Raw genomic sequence first — 18,511 nt, forward strand, 5'->3', positions numbered from 1 at the left:
GGGGGGGTCATACTGTGAGATATATTGTCCTTTTTAATATTTGTACGGATTTTCACAGAAGAAGTAAACAATTATTTTATTCAATCAACACAAAATCAAAATTTTAATACTCAAACTGTCCTCGATTTGCTTTTGTGTCACTCCCAGGGAATTAAAGTAAAATATCAACTCATTCATCTTTAAATTGAATGAATCAGTATTATCATGTCCTTCTTCTCAACCTACTCCATATATATGCGTCATGATATCAATAGATATAAGAATCAACATTGCACGTACAACTTTTATTTTGTAGCCACGACTTTTATTCCGTAGGAACGACTACATTTTATTTCATGGGAACGAATTTTATTTTGTGGCCACGGCATTTATTTCGTGGGAACGACTTTAATTTTGTGGCCACGACTTTTATTTCATGGGAACGACTTTTATTTCGTGGCCACGAATTAAAAAAAAAGATTTCTCAAGCATATGTCCTATGGCAGCCTCCGTATAAGGCAGTCACCGTACAAATGTATCATAACCCCTACTACCTTTAGTCGTACACAAAAAGGGACACAACTCAAATTACATTATGCAGAGTATGAAATCAACATGTACAGGGATTTTACTATGTTATTCAGGCACGTAGCATCGTTTTTGATGGGGGGGGGGGGCAGACTCATAAAAAAAATCTTGACAAGCTATATAAAAAAGAAAAAAAAGGAAAAAGATTACTTTCCAAAAGGCACCCCCCCCCCTGAGGCTACGTGCCTGTTATTATCACAAAGACGGTAACTGGTACATGCAGTAAATCGTAAAACATGGCTAATTCGGGGCGTGCTAAAAAGCACAAAAACAAGATGGATAAAAAATGGAAATCACTATTTAAACTATGTCAAGTGTTATCTAAATATATCAAGAAACAAGGAAATACAAAAAAAAGTGAAAGTTTAGCTGATAATTGGTACAGTGCCTGTAACGTTATGTCTAATTTTCTTCATACTGGTGTGCGACCTGTTCTCGCCGAGTACCATTTTTCGCCAGTACATTGTGACGTCATTTTATCAACACATAAAGAGCGAGTTCGATCACAAACCACGGTCACCTTAGTTCGACTAAAATGAGATCGAACCCACTTTAGTCCGACTAAAATGAAACCGTGGTCAAACCAAAGGAGAGTCTCTGGTCTGTCTCTGGTCAGGTAGTTTAAAGATGGCGGCGGAAAGCGAAACCTCCAAAAATTGCTTTTTTTAATCAGCATAACATGCTATGTGTTAAATTTTAGCGCGCACACATATGATTTAATGTGTTTACAAGGTATTGTCCATCCTTTTTCATACGCAGTAAAATTATGAGTAGCAATTAATATCTTTCTCATTTTTTTTAACCAGACATCGACCAATGTGCGTTCGAACACAGCCATACGCAACCAGGCTGAAGCTAGCAGCCACTAACAGTAGCCACTAAGCCCGTATAAGCTAGCAGTCAATAAGGAAATTCATCAAAGTACTAAGAGTACTCGAACAGAAAATTATATTTTCCTTAATTATCGACACATTTTAATTAATATCAAAATGATTAATGCTCAATAATTTGTACGAGCATTGACGGCTTCCGAAGCAGTAAAGCTCGCCTGGATAAGAGTTATAAATGCGTCTTTGTTGGATAGAAATGAAATACGTCTATACGGGTCATAAGTTATGAAAATAATGTTATCCTAAGTGTAGTCTTATTAATACAAATAGAAAAACTATATGCATCGTATAAAGTGATATGCAATTGTATTATGATATATAAGACATGATAAATTAAAGTAAATTAAAAGGCATAAAACGATACAAATATACAATAAAAATCCCAGGCCAATCCAGTGTGGCAAGATTATTTGTTTAAATCGAAGCTGAACATGTGCATGTTTAAAAATGTATGCTCTGGCCTTTTCACTACCCCAGAAACATCAATCGAAAATTAAAAAGACATCGTATTAAATCGAATATGAGACGATAGAACACCCAGTATTGTGATTTTATTTTAAATAAAAAGATTATCATATGTCGCAGTCAAAAAACAGCAAAAATCATCAGGTGAAATTGGGATGATTTTCTCTCAGCCATGTTTTGACGGGAACCTTTGAAGAATACAACGTTAACGATAACAACGAAAAGGGACGGTTTAGCTCACTCGAACTTTGTCATATTGTAGCATTTCACAATGATATAGGGATGAAAGGCGACCATTATCTCTTTTATCTTTGAAGTGTGCATCTAACTGATACCAGCTGGGCAGTGAAGGGACCTATGGGGCTATTATTTCCCAGTCTCAAATTTGGGCTGTAGAGGTACCACCAAGTGGCTCCCAGGGGTTCTGGCTCATTTCAGGGGTTTATATCTCACTTGAGATTGACCACAAGAACTTGGAAACACTAGGATTAGGTAGAGGACCTCAAGAGGTATTCATGATAAGCGTAAGAGGGCACCTATGACCCCTACAAGGGTTCAGCTTGCTCACTCGAACTTTGTCGTATGTTAGCATTTCATACTGATATAGGTGCGAAAGGCGGGCTATTATCTCTTTTATCTTTGAAGTGTGTATCAAACGGATACCAGGGCAGTGAAGGGGACATATGGGGATATTATTTCCTGGTCTCAAATTTGGGCTGTAGGGGTACCACCAAGTGGCTCCCAGGGGTTCTTGCTCATTTCAGGGGTTTATATCTCACTCGAGATTGACCACCAGAACTTGGAAACACCAGGATTAGGTAGAGGTCCTCGAGGGGTATTCATAAATACCCTAAGACGGCACAAAGGGGTCATAGGTACACTCTTACGCTTATTATGAATAACTCTTGAGGTCCTCTACCAAATCCTAGTGTATCCAAGTTTTTGTGGTCAATCTTAAGTAAGATATAAACCCCTGAATTGAGCCAGAACCCCCGGAAGCCACTTGGTGGTACCCCTACATACTCCCAAAAAAGTGGGGGGGGGCAACTCCATTATAATTCATTTTTTTATATGTAAATTTTTAAAAATTTGTTGCTGCGAGAAAAAAGGGGGGGGGCAGGCCCCCCTGATGCTACGTGCCTGCAACAAATTGTGTTTATGTCAAATACATGTATCTCTCTCTCTCTTTCTCTCTAATGAGGCTCAGATAGTGATTCATGCATGTGATGATTAAGTATAACTATGTTGTAAGGAACGATATGAATAAAAAAAAAGAAGTAAGAATTTACACGGATATGAAGAGAGTATTTCAACATAGAATTTAGTTCGATATATTTAAGTTTTCCTGTCTTTTTAACGATTTTGATATTTTACATGCCAGGAAAAGGTCAGAAACGACGCCAATACAAAACTGGAAAGTCACTGCCCCCAAGTGGATATCTCTTAAGATATTTAATGAGCAGTTCCTGTATTAGGAAAAAAAGGGAAGAGTTTAATTCAAAAATAAAAACATATACTTAATTGGGAAAATCACAAAAGAGAAGATCCGTTTACTTTCACACTCAGGAAGTATACACTAAGGAAGTTATATGGGTATTCCAATTTAATTGCAACATACTATATTTGCCTTAATTCTTGTGAGAAAAAAGCATCTAATATCTTGAAGGGGTGGGGGTTGGAATTACGTCAATGAACATATGCAAAAAGCCAAAGACACACGTAAAGTTTCTCATTTCAGTATTTTTGGGAATATGCACGAGAGTTTAAGAAAATTCACTAATTGAATGTGTTAATTTTGATGCATTTGACATAAATATTATTTGGTCATACTAACTAGTCTTTTAACGACTCTTCCATTTTTAATATAACATAAGCTGGTGTGTGTATATATATATATATATATATATATATATATATATATATATATATATATATATATATATATATATATATATATATATATATATATATATATATATATATATATATATATATATATATATATATATATATATATGTTTCTTGGATTTCTACAAGAGAGAGGGATTTGATGACTGTAGGTCTTAAATCTACAAAGCTTTAAAAATTGTAAATAATTTTATTACTTTAAGTATACCGGTAATCACGAGAAGAAATATCTCAAACGTGTATTTGAATATCAAAGAAATTTTACCATGGAACATCACCTACCTTACGATATTACTTATTTCAAATTAAAACATCGAGAGTATAGACATGTCTAATTATAAGTATACGTAAGGTGAAATGCATTGTTTGGCTTAACATTTGATTATAAACGCTCGAATATAAGGATGGTGGGTCCCGGTGACCCCATAGTCTTAAATATTATACATTAGTATTAGTATCTTTCTACAAATGAATATTTAAGAGGCCGAGTACAGAACGAGTACGCACGCTTTCATGCAGCGTTTCATATGTATTGTGACGTCATCTTTTTGCCTTGTTGACGCCAAACGTGAAAAAGTTTCAGCAAGCCTAGCCCTCTGTCACGTTTTCTTAACCCGCCGAAATATAGCTTAATTCATATATTTTAAGACAGTAACCATGTATTTTATATTAATGACCTTAATATGTGATGGTATATATTTATTTATTACCTAAATATGTCTGAATGTTTTAATAATACTATAAAGATCACCATTTCCGCCTTTGTCAAATAAAAAATAGTCATTATCTGACAAACTGGGAAATTTGGCATACAAAAAACATCTTTGATAAGACCCCTAGAACAAACCAGGAGGTAAAAGTTTTTTTTATTTGACCATTTGATGCCTTTTAGCAATAACTTTTATATGTAGAACAGAAAAAGAAGTTTTAAAAATATGTAAAAAATATGCAAAATTGGTACATTTCAAGCAAAATCCCATAGGGTCCTATGTTAAAAATTAACAAACTTTGAGATGACCCCTTAAACAAACGGTGTGGTAAATGTCTTATTTTTTTTATCTTAAAATAATAACTATATCAGTAGAAATTCATGTAAAAAATTTCATTCAAAAATCTAGGGCAGAACAAATTAGACCCGGCCTCGATTTTGGTGTTATGACATCAAATTTTATTCTTAAATACACAGCTATGGAAAAACATAAAGTATGATCGATGTATATATTCTGCTTGAGAATTTACAGTTAATTAAAAGCTTGTTTATGTAAAAAAAAAAAATAACACTCTAATTAATCATAACCCGCATGATAGAAACTAGAATTTGTGTGTGTGTGTGTGTGTGTGTGTGTGTGTGTGTGTGAGAGAGAGAGAGAGAGAGAGAGAGAGAGAGAGAGAGAGAGAGAGAGAGAGAGAGAACGGGGATTATTGTTATTCTATGCAATCGATTGAAAATTTATGTACTACTTGTGATAAAATAGCTTCTTCGAATTTTCATGTGAGATATTTTTCTCTTTATAGCTAAGCTGTGGGAATATTAATCCCTCTTCAATTGTTTTATTTTATTAGCAAGTAACTATTTAGATAATTTATATAGTTATTCCTTTTTTATCTGAAGTAACCAGATATTTATGTCAAATGCATCAATATTAACACATGTTTTTCGAATTTTAAAGATGATAGGAAAAGGCATGCTCAAAAAAATCAAATGACGTTACTTAAGATTAAAAATGACACAGTACGTGTATGTATAAATTCTAAACACACATTTTCAATCCTTGACTAAGTGAGAAAAACTAAAAATATTTCAATTAGTGAATTTTTTTAAACTCTCGTGCACATTCCCAAAAATATTGAACTGAGAAGCTTTACGTGTGTCCTTGGCTTTTCGCATATGTTCATTGATGCAATTCCAACCCCAACCCCTACCCCACCCCTTCAAGATATTAGATGTTTTTTTCTCACAAGAATTAAGGCAAATATAGTATGTTGCAATTAAATTGGAATACCCAAATATAACTTCCTTAGTGTATACTTCCTGAGTGTGAAAATAAACGGATCTTCTCTTTTTGTGATTTTTCCAAGTGTATTTTTTTTTATTTTTGAATTAAACTCTTCCCTGTTTTTCTTAATACAGGAACTGCTCGCTAAATATCTTAAGAGATATCCACTTGGGGGCAGTGACTTTCCAGTTTTGTATTGGCGTCGTTTCTGACCTTGGCTTGTACAATATCAAAATCGTTAAAAAGCCAGGAAAACTTAAGATATATCGAACTAAATTTTATGTTGAAATACTCTCTTTATATCCGTGTAAATTCTTATTTCTTTCTTTTATATTCATATCGTTCCTTACAACATAATTATACTTAATCATCACATGCATGAATCACTATCTGAGTCTCATGAGAGAGAGAGAGAGAGAGAGAGAGAGAGAGATTTGACATAAACACAATTTGTTGATAATTTTACCAATTACACTGGATTTATCGTATTTGTTGCTCAAAAATTCATAAGTCATAGATGCAGACACATCTCCATGCTTGCAGATGAAGAAGATAATATGTTCATGTAAATAATGTGTTATATTTTTTGATAAATAATTAATCTGAATAGATGTACAGTTTGCCTACATGCCAGGACTATTTACACGAATTACCGTTCTCTGTCTTTCTCCAGAGACGTAAAATTTCATCGATCGGCTTTTGGAGCATACTCCAAATAGTACTCAGCGGAGAACATACTCCAAAACTTTTATAACCTCGGTTTTTAGAGTCGTACTCAGTGGCGCACATACTCGGAGTACGGAGTACGTATGGAAAAAGTTTTATAACCTCGGGGCCTGGTCGCACGTACGCCAGTATCGTGATTACGCACATTATCAATGTTTGAGAAATCTAGCCGCGCTTCATCACTTCAACTTTATTTCATTTGAATCTCTTGGTATTGACTTCGATGAAAATCAAAACAATTAAAAATAAATTATAACGTTATATAGGCGTATGGTAAAAATAATAGCAGATATATATTACACCCTAACATCCTTCCGTTGCTCGGAAAAACACGAGCTCTGTCGGAAAGGCCCGAGAAGTTGCGATGTGTAGCGCAGACGACAGTGGACGTGATGTCAAGAGTCAGATAAAACTATAGTTCTGTGGAAGAAGAGGTATAGAGGCCTACACATCAGGGAGTTCGATTTTATACACTTACTGATATAAGTATATAACGTAATAATTAAGGGAATATTGCTAAAATAATATTACTGTCCTTCCACTGCATTATGTTTGATCAGGGACGTAAAATACGTCTCTGGCTTGATTTCATTGGCATATCAAGAAATGTCAGTCTATAACCTTGATTTAATGATTCAAATTATTTAACCATTGCACTGACACAATGTATTGGTTATATCCGGAAGTTTTGTTTTGTCTTTTATTTAAATCAATCACGTGATTTTAACAGGCCGCCGACCAGGAAGAGGAGTAAACACGAACTAGGAAGATCAAACATGGACATTGTCGTCATTTTGAGTTGTAGGGCTTTGTGAGGTGCGTAGTTTGTTAAACGTATGTTATTACTGATTGTTGAAGAATTATTTCAATCTTATGCTATAACAGAGTTGGCGAAATTGCCTTAAATGTACCAGCTTATGAGTTGTTATCAGTCTAGACGGACTCCCAAAACGGAGTCAATGGAAAAGAATTTCTGTATTTTGGACTCCGTTTTGGGAGTCTACGCATGCGCACTTGTACAAAAAATGGCGATTTTTCGATGAAAACATGGGGTCCACGAGAAATCATCTTGCAAAGTGCTGCATGTGTTGGCAGACTTCTAACATGTTTTAAAAGACACAGGATATAATTTACTATCGATCGTATTTGCACGAAATAGGTGTTTATTTGCACTTAAGAAAGTTATTTATCTCCGAAGTTGGATGTTTGGACGATGCTTAAAAAGTGATAATTTTGTGTTTTTCATGGAATTTTATCGTTACTAAAAGGTAAATTGCATTAAATTGTACTTTCTCTGTATTGTGTTACAATTCAAAGTCACCAAACACTCAAATTGATAAGTGCATAAACGAAAAGGGACCCGACTACTAACAAAAACTGGCTGCTCTAGCGATGTTTAAAAACGTCTTATTTGTTTTGAAAAAATAGAATTGGTAGTTTAAAAACCTAGAAAATTAAACAAATTGTCATTCTAGATACAATAACTCTTTAAATTAAACAGATAATTATCATCAAAACAATTATAATCGGTCGCGGCGTTTCCGATGTTAGTTAACCATATTAAATGCATAATTATTCAAGATAATTCAGTAATTAAGCCTGAAAATGATGTAAATGAGACTATATTTCAACAAACAATGATAAATAACCATATCCAAGCATTTAATTTATTTCTAAAAAGTTATAGTTATGCGCGATCGAAGATATGGGTGAATTTTTCATTTTAAAAATTAATCTTACGTAATACAAGTAAACAGTTATAAACATTTGACATAAATATGCCAAATAAACGTTCAGAAATGTTTTTGAAAGTTTAAAATTAATTTTTGTCGTGTTTTTGGCCAATTTTATAGATTTATTTAGAACTAAGGGGCATAACTCATACGTTGTTTACATTAGAAACGCCATTTTACCGCAATGCATGATGGAGCCAAAGACTCCGTTTTGGGAGTTAACTCCGTTTTGGGAGTCCCGTCTAGACTGGTTATAAGGGAATCGTTAACATGTTGCTGTCCTTTCAAATTATCTAGCTTGATGACCATGATGACTATTGGCTAGCACATCATGAAACTAAATCATCTAGTCATCTTTGTAATTTAATAGGATAATTAAGATTAATGTGACTGCTCTTCAACTTGTCAGACATTAAAACAGCACAATTACTATAGTAGATTTTATACAGGAAACCTAACCAGGAAGAGAAAAAACCAAGCACATTGTCGCCATTTTGAGTTGGAGGTGAACAGGTTTGTAATTTGTTAACTGTGGGTATCAATACATGTAACTATTATCTGATTAAGTTGATAATTTAAACCTAGTGTTTTATCTCTACTGGCGTGCAACCTTATATTCATGCCAAGTACCTTTCCTAGCCAGTGCATTGTTACGTCATATTTTGTACATGATTTTATTTCATTGTGTTTATAGAATGACGTAACAATACACTGGCGAGAAATGGTTCTTGGCAAGAATTGGTTGTTTGTCAGTAATTGTCAATTTAGTTTTTATTTCTGATCAAAATTTGGCCATTGTCTGTCATTGTCGTTGTTGTAAATTTCAACATTTTCATCTTCTCTAAAACTGCTTGGTCAATTTCATCCAAACTTGGCACAAAGCTTTATTGGGCAAAGGGATACAGTGGGGCAACAGCTTGGGTACCAATTTTTATGTAGGAATACATGGAGGAAAATCTAATTTTCGAAAACCAATCAGCCTGAAAAGCTGTAACTTGTGCACCACTCAGGTATTGTAGTTTCAAGTTTATGAATTATAATCTCTGGAGTTAGTGTTGGGCTACTATAGGAGAGTTGAATTTCTAAACAGGAATACACAGAGAAAAATCTTTTCAAAAACCAATTATGAAGTTGTCTAGACATTTTGTATTTGATACTCTAAAGACGGTTAAAGCTTTTCATTGACTTTATTCTCAGGTGAGCGATGTGGCCCTTGGGCCTCCTATAGCATTTTAATTCACTTGAATATTACTGAAATTTTATAAGCCTGTATATAAAAATCAAGAAAATATGTTAAATGGTAAGAGGGATGTATACGTTCCGAAGGTGTGTTCAATAGAGCGGGTGTTGCACATGCTCGCCAAAATTCCCTATACCTGCAACACAACTTTTAGTGAGCGCTTGTGAGCACTCGTTCTTTTGAACACACCCTTGGTTATATATGATATGTTTTTGGTGCGACTGTTGAGGCGAGCGCAGCATAGAAAAGAAAAATCTCACCCTACATATGTAGTGATCAAAATGAAATTAATCAATCATAACTATGAAACAACAGTTTGTTCTTTCATTTCTATTCCATTGTTATATTACTAAATTTTTAATGGTCTGATAATACATGAACTTAAGTATTCACTTGATGTGGAGAAACTTTGGTGATTTGTTTCCAAAATACCCTTAGAGAATTATGTTGCATTTTATTTTATAATTGATTTTTTAAAAAATATATCCCATTGCAATTAATACTATGTAAAAACTGGAATACAACTTGTCAAGGGAAAACAACTTCAAAAATATAACTATGGTAATATATACAACACACCAATTCATACAGTACAGGCCTGGTAAAGGAAAACAGGAGTTGATATTGATAAGAATGATTTTTGGGGGTGTTATCCCTAGCTTAGTCGACTGACCTATCAAACTTATTATTTACATCATGAAATGCTATGTACAAACAACTGGAACTGACTTTCTCATTGAAAAATAACAAAATATTTTTAGTGTATATCATTACACAAATAAGGTTCTTTAGTACATTAACATATGCAGGGACCAACCTAAAGCAAAATATTCGGGAGACTTTGCTTCTCCCTAACACAAAAATTGGAAGAAGTTTAAGAAATCAGGGAGACTTCCATTACTTGACAATGGCATAACGCTAATGATGATATACACAGATTAGAGCTTTAAAATTTAAATTAAATTAGTTCTAAGCAAGTCAATAAAAAAAAAAACAACTTTTAAAAATTGAAAAAAAACTTATCCAATTTATGAAATTTGATTTTTTTGATATATTCATCCATTTTATAAATGAAATGGTTTGTAATTGTTTTAGCAATTTAATTTTAAGATTAATTGAGGAATAAATCTGTATTTCTGTATATTTTGGAGGTACAGTACTAACAACGCTGATCCCATATTTAACCATGCTCAAAAATCTTCTTCTCAAATACTATTAGGCCAGAAAAGCTGTAACTTGTATGGAGGCATCCTCAGGTAGTGTAGATTCGAATTTGTCCAAATCATGGTCCCCAAGGGTAGGGTGGGGCCACAATGGGGGAATGTATAGAGAAAATCTTTAAAAACCTTCTTCTCAAAAATTATTAGATCAGAAAAGCTTAAACGTTTGTGAAGGCATCCTCAGGTATAGTTTAGATTCAAGTTTGTTCACATCATGGTCCTCGGGGGTAGGGTGGGGCCACAATGGGGGATGAATTTTTACATAGAAATATATAGAGAAAATCTTTAAAATCTTTTTCTCAAAAACTACCAGGTATAAGGCCAGAAAAGCTCAAATTAGAGTGGAAGCATTCTCAAATAGTGTAGATTCAATGTCATGGTTCCTGGGGGTAGGACAGGACTCGATGGGGGGATAAATTTTTACAAAGGAATATATATAGAAAATCTTCTTTTAAAAACTATTAAGCAAGTAAAGCTTAAATTTGTGTGGAGGCATCCTCAGGTAGTGGTAATTCAAGTTTGCTAAATCATAGTTCCTGGGGCTAGGGCGGGCCGCATGTTGGATGAATATTTATAAAGGAATATATAGAGAGAATCTTTAAAAATATTCTGGAAAAGTTTTCAGTCCAAAAAGCAGTAACTTGTGTGAAAGCACAGGTTGTGCAGATAAACGTTTGATGAAACCATGATTCTCTAAAGAAAAGTGGGGCCCCGAAAAAGGGGGGGGGGTTTATATAGGAATAGAGACAAATCTTCTTACAGGTACAACAAAAAAAGGGGCTTGGTATTTACCAAATAAAAATATGTGGATAAAAATTTGGCAGATTTTAAATGGTTTATTAGGAATGTCTACTGTACTTAGTTGTCAAGATATTTTGATATAGCTGCAATAGTGTAGCCCTCTTCGATTTTTTATATCTGATGTTTACTGGAGAGGGCTACAATTCCACAGGATCTCCGTAATGGTGCAAAATTGATTTTTTAATGCGGCTGACTTCGATCTGAAGAGATCCATTTTTTATTTGACTTCCTTTAGATAAAATGATTTTTTAATTCAGGTTGAACAAATTAACCGTATATAAATCAAAACCAGATAAAACACATAAGCATGTTTACCAGTCCTCTTTTTCAGCAGCCATGACAGTTCTCGCGTGATTTTATGGGATGTACGCTTAGAGTTTTAATGGGCTTGATAACGTGAATGTCAGTGTAAATAATCGATCCTACCTCGTTTTATCACTAAGACAACATTTGAGGAAATGGTATATAATGGAAAATTCATATTTACCGCGTTAATTATGTTTAAAATAGGGGAATTCCTATATTCAGTTCAAGGTCCGCTCCTGAATTCTCATTGGCTGTCCCAAAATAAAACCGGTCAAGGTCAGTAAACATAGCGGACAAATTCAACTTTCGTTGTTAACATACACGACAAATTACCGATATAAGGACTATACTTGATATTTTTGGATTAATTTATGCCATAGACATCTACAATGTTTGAGTTTAGGTAAGAAATGCAAATGTTATTGTCATTTATGTACGATTTGAGACGAAATCGTTGCGGGAGTGAATGACTCCCGCACTTGCACCATTACGGAGATCCTATGGAGTTGTAGCCCTCTTCCCCCCCCCCCCCCCAAAAAAAAAAAATCGGGAGAGGGCTACATTATTGCAGCTAATTTTGATACTGTAATGCTAATTTAATCAGTTAAGGCTATTGTTGCTCAGGTGCGCGATTTGGCCCCTGGAGATCTTGTTTACTATCATACAACTTGGCATAGAAATAGTAATCAATATTTAGAATCTATGAAGGACTTTACTTTTGGGCAGAATATTGGCGTAGGAAAATATCATGTTTTTCAATTCAGAATTGCTGCAAATTAATGAGTCTGGAAAAAGGTAGTGACCTTGACTTGACCTTTCTGTGATTAAACTAGTAGAATCATTTGGTTATATGATCTGTTTTACTGTGTCAAAATTTCATGAATTCTTATGCCTCCCTTCGAAGAAGGGAGGGCATATTGCTTTGCTGCTGTCTGTCGGTCCACCAACAGTTTCCATTCATTTTCTTTGCAGAGGATGAACATATTGGAATTAAATTTGGTATACAGGTTTATCATGATAATATCTAGGTCAAGTGCGATATAGGGTACGATCGAGCAATTTTCAATAGAGTTATGGCCCTTGGACATAGAAAAATTCCAGTTATTTACAGTTTCCCTCATTTTCTTCTCAGAGGATGAACATATTGAAATGAAATTTGGTATACAGGTTTATATCATGATAATATCTAGGTCAAGTTTGATATTGGGTAAGATCAAACAAAGTTATACCCCTTGGACTCAGAAAAATTCCAGGCTCTGGGATCATGAAACTGTCTTAAATCTGAAGTCAGACTTAAGTCAATAAATTTGCACTTAATTTTTTAGATTGTTCTTAAAGTGGATCACAAAAAAAATGACTTAGGGGTAAGTCTGAAATATTGTCTTAAATCTTAAGACTGCTATTAGGCAGACTTAAGTTTATAGATTGTTACCAAGTAAGTTCAAAATGGCGACACTCGTTCGATTTTTAATAAGAAATGATCAGCAAAGAGGGCGGCTCCCTTGTCCTCGGGAGTTCTATTTATAGTTGAGGTTTTTCCCCTTTGTTTACTTACTATTGAAGTTATTTCCCTTTGTTAAAGTGAAAGTGTGTAAGCACGTCTGTATAATGACTGACATGTTATCCAGTAAGAAAATACGCTAATATTTGTGTGAAGCATCTTTTAAATATAATTTTTTAACTTTGTGATACATGTATATAATAATGTTTACGATACAGCCGATAGGAATCTTCAAACGAAGAAGAGTTCCACTTTTAACAAGTTCGGTCAAAAAATCGTGTGAGTTACTATGATGTTAAAGCTAAGACAAATCTTAGCTAAGTTTTTTCTTAGATCATTTTGTGATCAACTTAAGTAAGTAATATTTAACTAAGTTTGAATCTGAGATTTAAGACAAAATTCTAACTTAAATTTAAGACAGGTTCATGATCCTGGAGCCAGTTATTTGCAGTTTACGTTCAGATGTATGCATTTAATAACATGTACTATTTCCCATTTGTGATGTAAATTAACTACATCATTCTTTTTCTTGTGAAGAAAGAACAGCTTACCGTAAATAATCGAATTAAATTCAGCAGTGATATAACAAGCATATAGGGTTAGAATAAGAGAACAACACTATTCTAAGTCTACGTGGATTTTGCATTGAATCAGCCATTTTTAAGCTATCATGATAACTTTAAAAAATTGCCCGAGGTGTCCCAAGTACTTCCGAATGGAGAAAAGATGTAAACATTTCCCTTTATTTATCTCCGTAAGAAATTTGTTTTCGTTCCTGTGAACTTCTATGGGTGAAAAATGATAATTGTTCAATGAAGATATCTTGGATATATTCCATTTTATTGATTTCAGCTATATTTCTTTCATAGGTATGTGTATTCTTATTAAAAATTATCAAAAAGTGATGGAAGCAATAACTTGGGACAGTTTTTTTAAAAAAATATAATCCGGCTGCAAAGGATACTTATCAATTTTTGAATAGGTTATGTCAATTTGAATGGATTGTAAAAATACATCGTCAAGTCAAATGAAGAAGCAATGATGAATAATTTTGGATATACTCAAAAAATGTAACATTTTAGAACTATATATTGTATGTAATTCTTGATAATTCCATTAATTAAAAATAATATATGCATGCACCGGTACCTGTAGTGTCGTGTAGGTGTCGGTTGTATTTTTAGTCAGGGGGGATAACTTTTCAGACAGATGCTTTTATTCACCTGTAATTTATCATCAAGACCACGGCAGTGTTAATTTGCTTGACAGCTCTATTGCAGGGATACGCGGTTTTAACCGAGACACCTGTTTTTGACTGCAAAGGTGCACGGAAAATACGGGATCAGCGTTGACAGTACTGTATTAGTCAAACCCTTTGACACAATTACAACCGTTATATAGAGGATCTTATTTTTTTTAAATAACTGTAAACAAATGGTTTCATGATTATTTAAGCATTCATTTGGCAGAGTTATTAACTAATTACAAGTTAAGAACTAATTGTATTATCAACATTATAAGAAATAAACATCAGTTGCACAGTATGTGGTTGCATCACCCGTATTTAGAACCCCTAAAGATTAAACAGTTTCGAGTAATTAATCATATAACAGAAGTTACCTTAGGCTGTGAAAATGTGTTTAAAATTGGTTAATTATCATTTCTTTGCCTTTGGGGTTAATTTACAAGATTGTGAACTCATAATACAGGGCTACTTCAATTTCTCTTTCGGAGTAAATTCCGACGAAGTTACCGATCAAAAAACGACTATTTCACTCCCTAGGTTGGTCCTTGATATGATGCATTATATAGAAATTAAAGTGCGATTGACTGTCCAGTGTGAGATCTAGAATTTGTCCAAAACGATGCACGTATCAATGTAATTTAAGTAATTGGAGCCTCACATTAAAATTTCTCCCTCTCACTTTCATTCAGATCATGCTCCCCTTGGTTACAAAAATAGCTGAAAACGTACAATTGTGGCCCTTTTAAATTTGATAACTGCCTTTTTATCCTCAATTTATTTGTAAAAGATTTTTATGCCAGGATCTCAAGAGAACATGGGAAGCCATTTGCAATTTACTGAGAATTGTGGGTTTTTGGTTTGGAGTTAGAGCTTGCAGTGCTTGCCGACATTTGTATACTAAATGATATTGTCCTACATGTCCTACAGGCCTAGTTTCACAGATTGGGACCAATCATCCAAATGGGTCACCAAAGCCTGTTTGGGATGTAATGTCCAAAATAGTCAGTCACACTCTTTAAAACAAGTTATATTTATGAGTAATTTTTGTTTAAAAGAATTTAAATGGCTTTCTGTCTTTTAAGCTCTTAAGTGTCCTGTTTGCAACAAGAACAATGTTTGTCTTAAAAAAATACCAAAGTTTTATAATAAGAAATAGTCAAATGATCAAAAACTTAAAAAAAGTGATATATCATTTTTTTATTTTTTCAGAACATGAGTAAAAGTATCTGACCATGGACAAGCGCTGGGCCCAGGATGTGTTACGGTGTCGTCTCTGTGAGACCCCAGGCCCCCCTATGTACTGTGACATTTGCCACATACATCTGTGTAAAGCCTGTGTGGGGGAACATCTCTCTGATCAATCCACAGAACACAAAGTGCTGCCATTTGAAAAGAGAGGATCTGCTCCTAAATGCCCAAAACATTCCTCAAACATAAGTGTACTTTACTGTAAACAATGTAACATTCCTATTTGTACAACATGTCTTTCCTCTGAAGAACACAGTGGCCATCAATTTATTGAAATATCTAAAACCATGGACAACAAGAAAGAAATGATTCAAAAAGATTTACAAGAACTAGAGAAATCCATTTATCCCAAATACCAAGAGATTGCATCCATTATCCCAGTCCAGAAATCTGCTCTGAGTGAAAACTCCCAGAAATTAACAACAGAAATTGACAAACATGGAGAAGACTTGCACAGAGAAATAAACACCATTATCAGAAACATGAAATCTAACGTGGAGGAAACGGAGACCAAACATCTGGCTGTCTTAGACAAACAGGAAGATGAAATTAAACACACCATTTCTGAAATCACACAGACCATTACTGAACTAAAGACGTTACTGGACTCCAGTGATGTCAGCCGTGTCTCTGCCTACAAATCCAGGAATGATGAATTCAGAAGATTGCCTCCTAAACTCACAGTGTCCTTACCAAGTTTTACCCCTCAGAAGATCAACAAAGAACAGCTTTATCAACAGTTTGGTTCTCTGTCAGCGTCATCTATCAAAACAGAAGAACATGGCTACACCATGGAATCTCCCGGTGCTGAGTCCTCTCCCCCGGACAGACCGCTCATTGATGTACCACGGATCATCACACAGATAGACACCGAGTATATAGGATTAGAGAGTGTGTCCTGTCTGAGTGATGAGGAGATGTGGACGTGTGGTGATGACAACATCATGAGACTCTACAACCTCCGTGGGAAACTAGTGAAGTCAGTCCAAACCAAGTCAGGGAAACATCCATACAACATAGCAGTGACAAGGAGTGGGGATCTAGTTTATACTGATATAGTTGATAGAACTGTGAACATAGCGAAGAATACACAGATACAGACAGTGATCAGACTACGGGGGTGGAAACCTTTCAATGTCTGTAGTACCTCCTCTGGTGACCTCCTGGTTGTCATGGACAGTGATGATGATAAACAAACAAAAGTTGTGTGTTACTCTGGCTCCACAGAGAAACAAAGTATTCAGTACGACGACAAAGGACAACCTCTCTATTCATATGGTAGATACCCTAAATACATCAGTGAGAACAGGAACCTAGATATCTGTGTGTCGGACTATAGAGCCCGTGCAGTAGTGGTGGTCAATCAGGCCGGGAAACTCCGGTTTACCTACACTGGTCCTTCCTTTACTACCAAGGGAACATTCGATCCACTCGGCATCACAACAGACAGCCAGGGTCGCATCCTGACAGCAGACTGTACCTATAACAACCAGCGTATCCACATCCTGGATCAGGACGGACAGTTCCTCCGCTACATTGACAACTGTGATTTACAGTATCCATGGTGTTTATGTGTGGACACCAGAGACAACCTCTTTGTGGCTGAGTACAACACAGGTAAAGTGAAGAAAATACAATATGTGTAGAACATTACACAGCAGTGTAACATTGTTTATATGTATTACATGTTGACAAACTGACTGTGTGTATATATAAAACATGTATTAGCATAAAGATAATTAATTATATTATATAATAGAGTCATGCATATAAAATATACGTCCATTTAGTTCATGTCAACAATATCATTGTTTTGTTTATCATGTTTATACATCATAATAACAAACTGTTTTAGTGTAGTCATTGTATTGTCAATGAATTAAATGTTTATACATTTAATGTCTAAACAAACTGTGTACATTATAAGAATACAATCAGAGAAACCTCGTTTGGTATTTGTCAAACAAATCAAAACATTTTAATGTTGATAAAATGACACTTAAAGTTGAATTAAACATGTTAAATATTTGTAAAAAAAAATCTTTTTGGCTCTCCTTTATCATGTTTATATTAAGATATGAGTTAATTTCAATCATTTTAATAAGAATAGAAATATAAATCATACATTTTCTTTTCTCAAAGCAGATAAACTGAAGGTACCACATTTGTTGAACATTAGAATGGTGTTTATTTGATCTTTGTTCCATTTTAAAGATTTCTGTCACTGAAGATTGAGTAACTTTTGTTTCTTGCACATTAGTAATAAATCCTGCAGTTGTACATTGTGTACGTTAAATAATGTTTTATCATGTCTAATAAATGATTTGTAAACAACTTTGTTATTTGGTTTTAATTAGTTTTTAACCACATAATTTTGAATATTACGGTAAAGTTGAAATGGACTTTCTAATTCAAACGGATGGAGGAAAATGTCTGAATGTTTGCATGATCTGGTAAAAATTGTTGAAACTGTCACCCCTTTCCCCTTTTTATGAATCGACGTTTGCAAACATGAAAATAAAAAAAAACAATAGACTACCTGAAAGGTTCAGCCAAGGGCTATACATGTAATACTGGCTGACCGTCAAGACTCATGGGCTCTTGTTTATTTTCCTGAAACGTTTGGTTGAATGTTTTATTGTAACGAAAAAATTCATCGCGTC

General features: G+C 34.4%; 1 protein-coding gene across 4 annotated transcripts; it reads left to right on the plus strand.

Moving 5' to 3' along the window:
* Window positions 1–6,922: 6,922 nt before the first annotated feature.
* LOC117680601 (E3 ubiquitin-protein ligase TRIM71-like) lies at window positions 6,923–18,176 on the plus strand. Of its 4 annotated transcripts, XM_034448809.2 has the most exons (4): window positions 6,923–6,987; window positions 7,284–7,369; window positions 8,736–8,799; window positions 15,810–18,176. In XM_034448809.2, exon 4 carries the CDS (start codon window positions 15,833–15,835, stop codon window positions 17,492–17,494), a length of 1,662 nt encoding a protein of 553 aa, XP_034304700.2. In that variant the 5' UTR covers window positions 6,923–6,987; window positions 7,284–7,369; window positions 8,736–8,799; window positions 15,810–15,832; the 3' UTR covers window positions 17,495–18,176. The 4 variants fall into 4 exon arrangements, with proteins under 4 accessions (XP_034304700.2, XP_034304699.2, XP_065938997.1 ...); XM_034448808.2 differs by lacking the exon at window positions 6,923–6,987 and having other exon boundaries at window positions 7,241–7,369; XM_034448810.2 differs by lacking the exon at window positions 6,923–6,987 and having other exon boundaries at window positions 7,293–7,369; window positions 8,725–8,799.
* Window positions 18,177–18,511: the final 335 nt, after the last annotated feature.

The sequence above is a fragment of the Magallana gigas genome, chromosome 4, assembly GCF_963853765.1.
Source record: "Magallana gigas chromosome 4, xbMagGiga1.1, whole genome shotgun sequence".
NCBI classification, from domain to species: Eukaryota; Metazoa; Mollusca; class Bivalvia; order Ostreida; family Ostreidae; genus Magallana; species Magallana gigas.

Excerpts from the sequence above, each read along its gene's own strand:
- LOC117680601 (XM_034448809.2), top strand. The coding sequence starts at position 15,833 with ATGGACAAGCGCTGGGCCCAGGATGTGTTACGGTGTCGTCTCTGTGAG.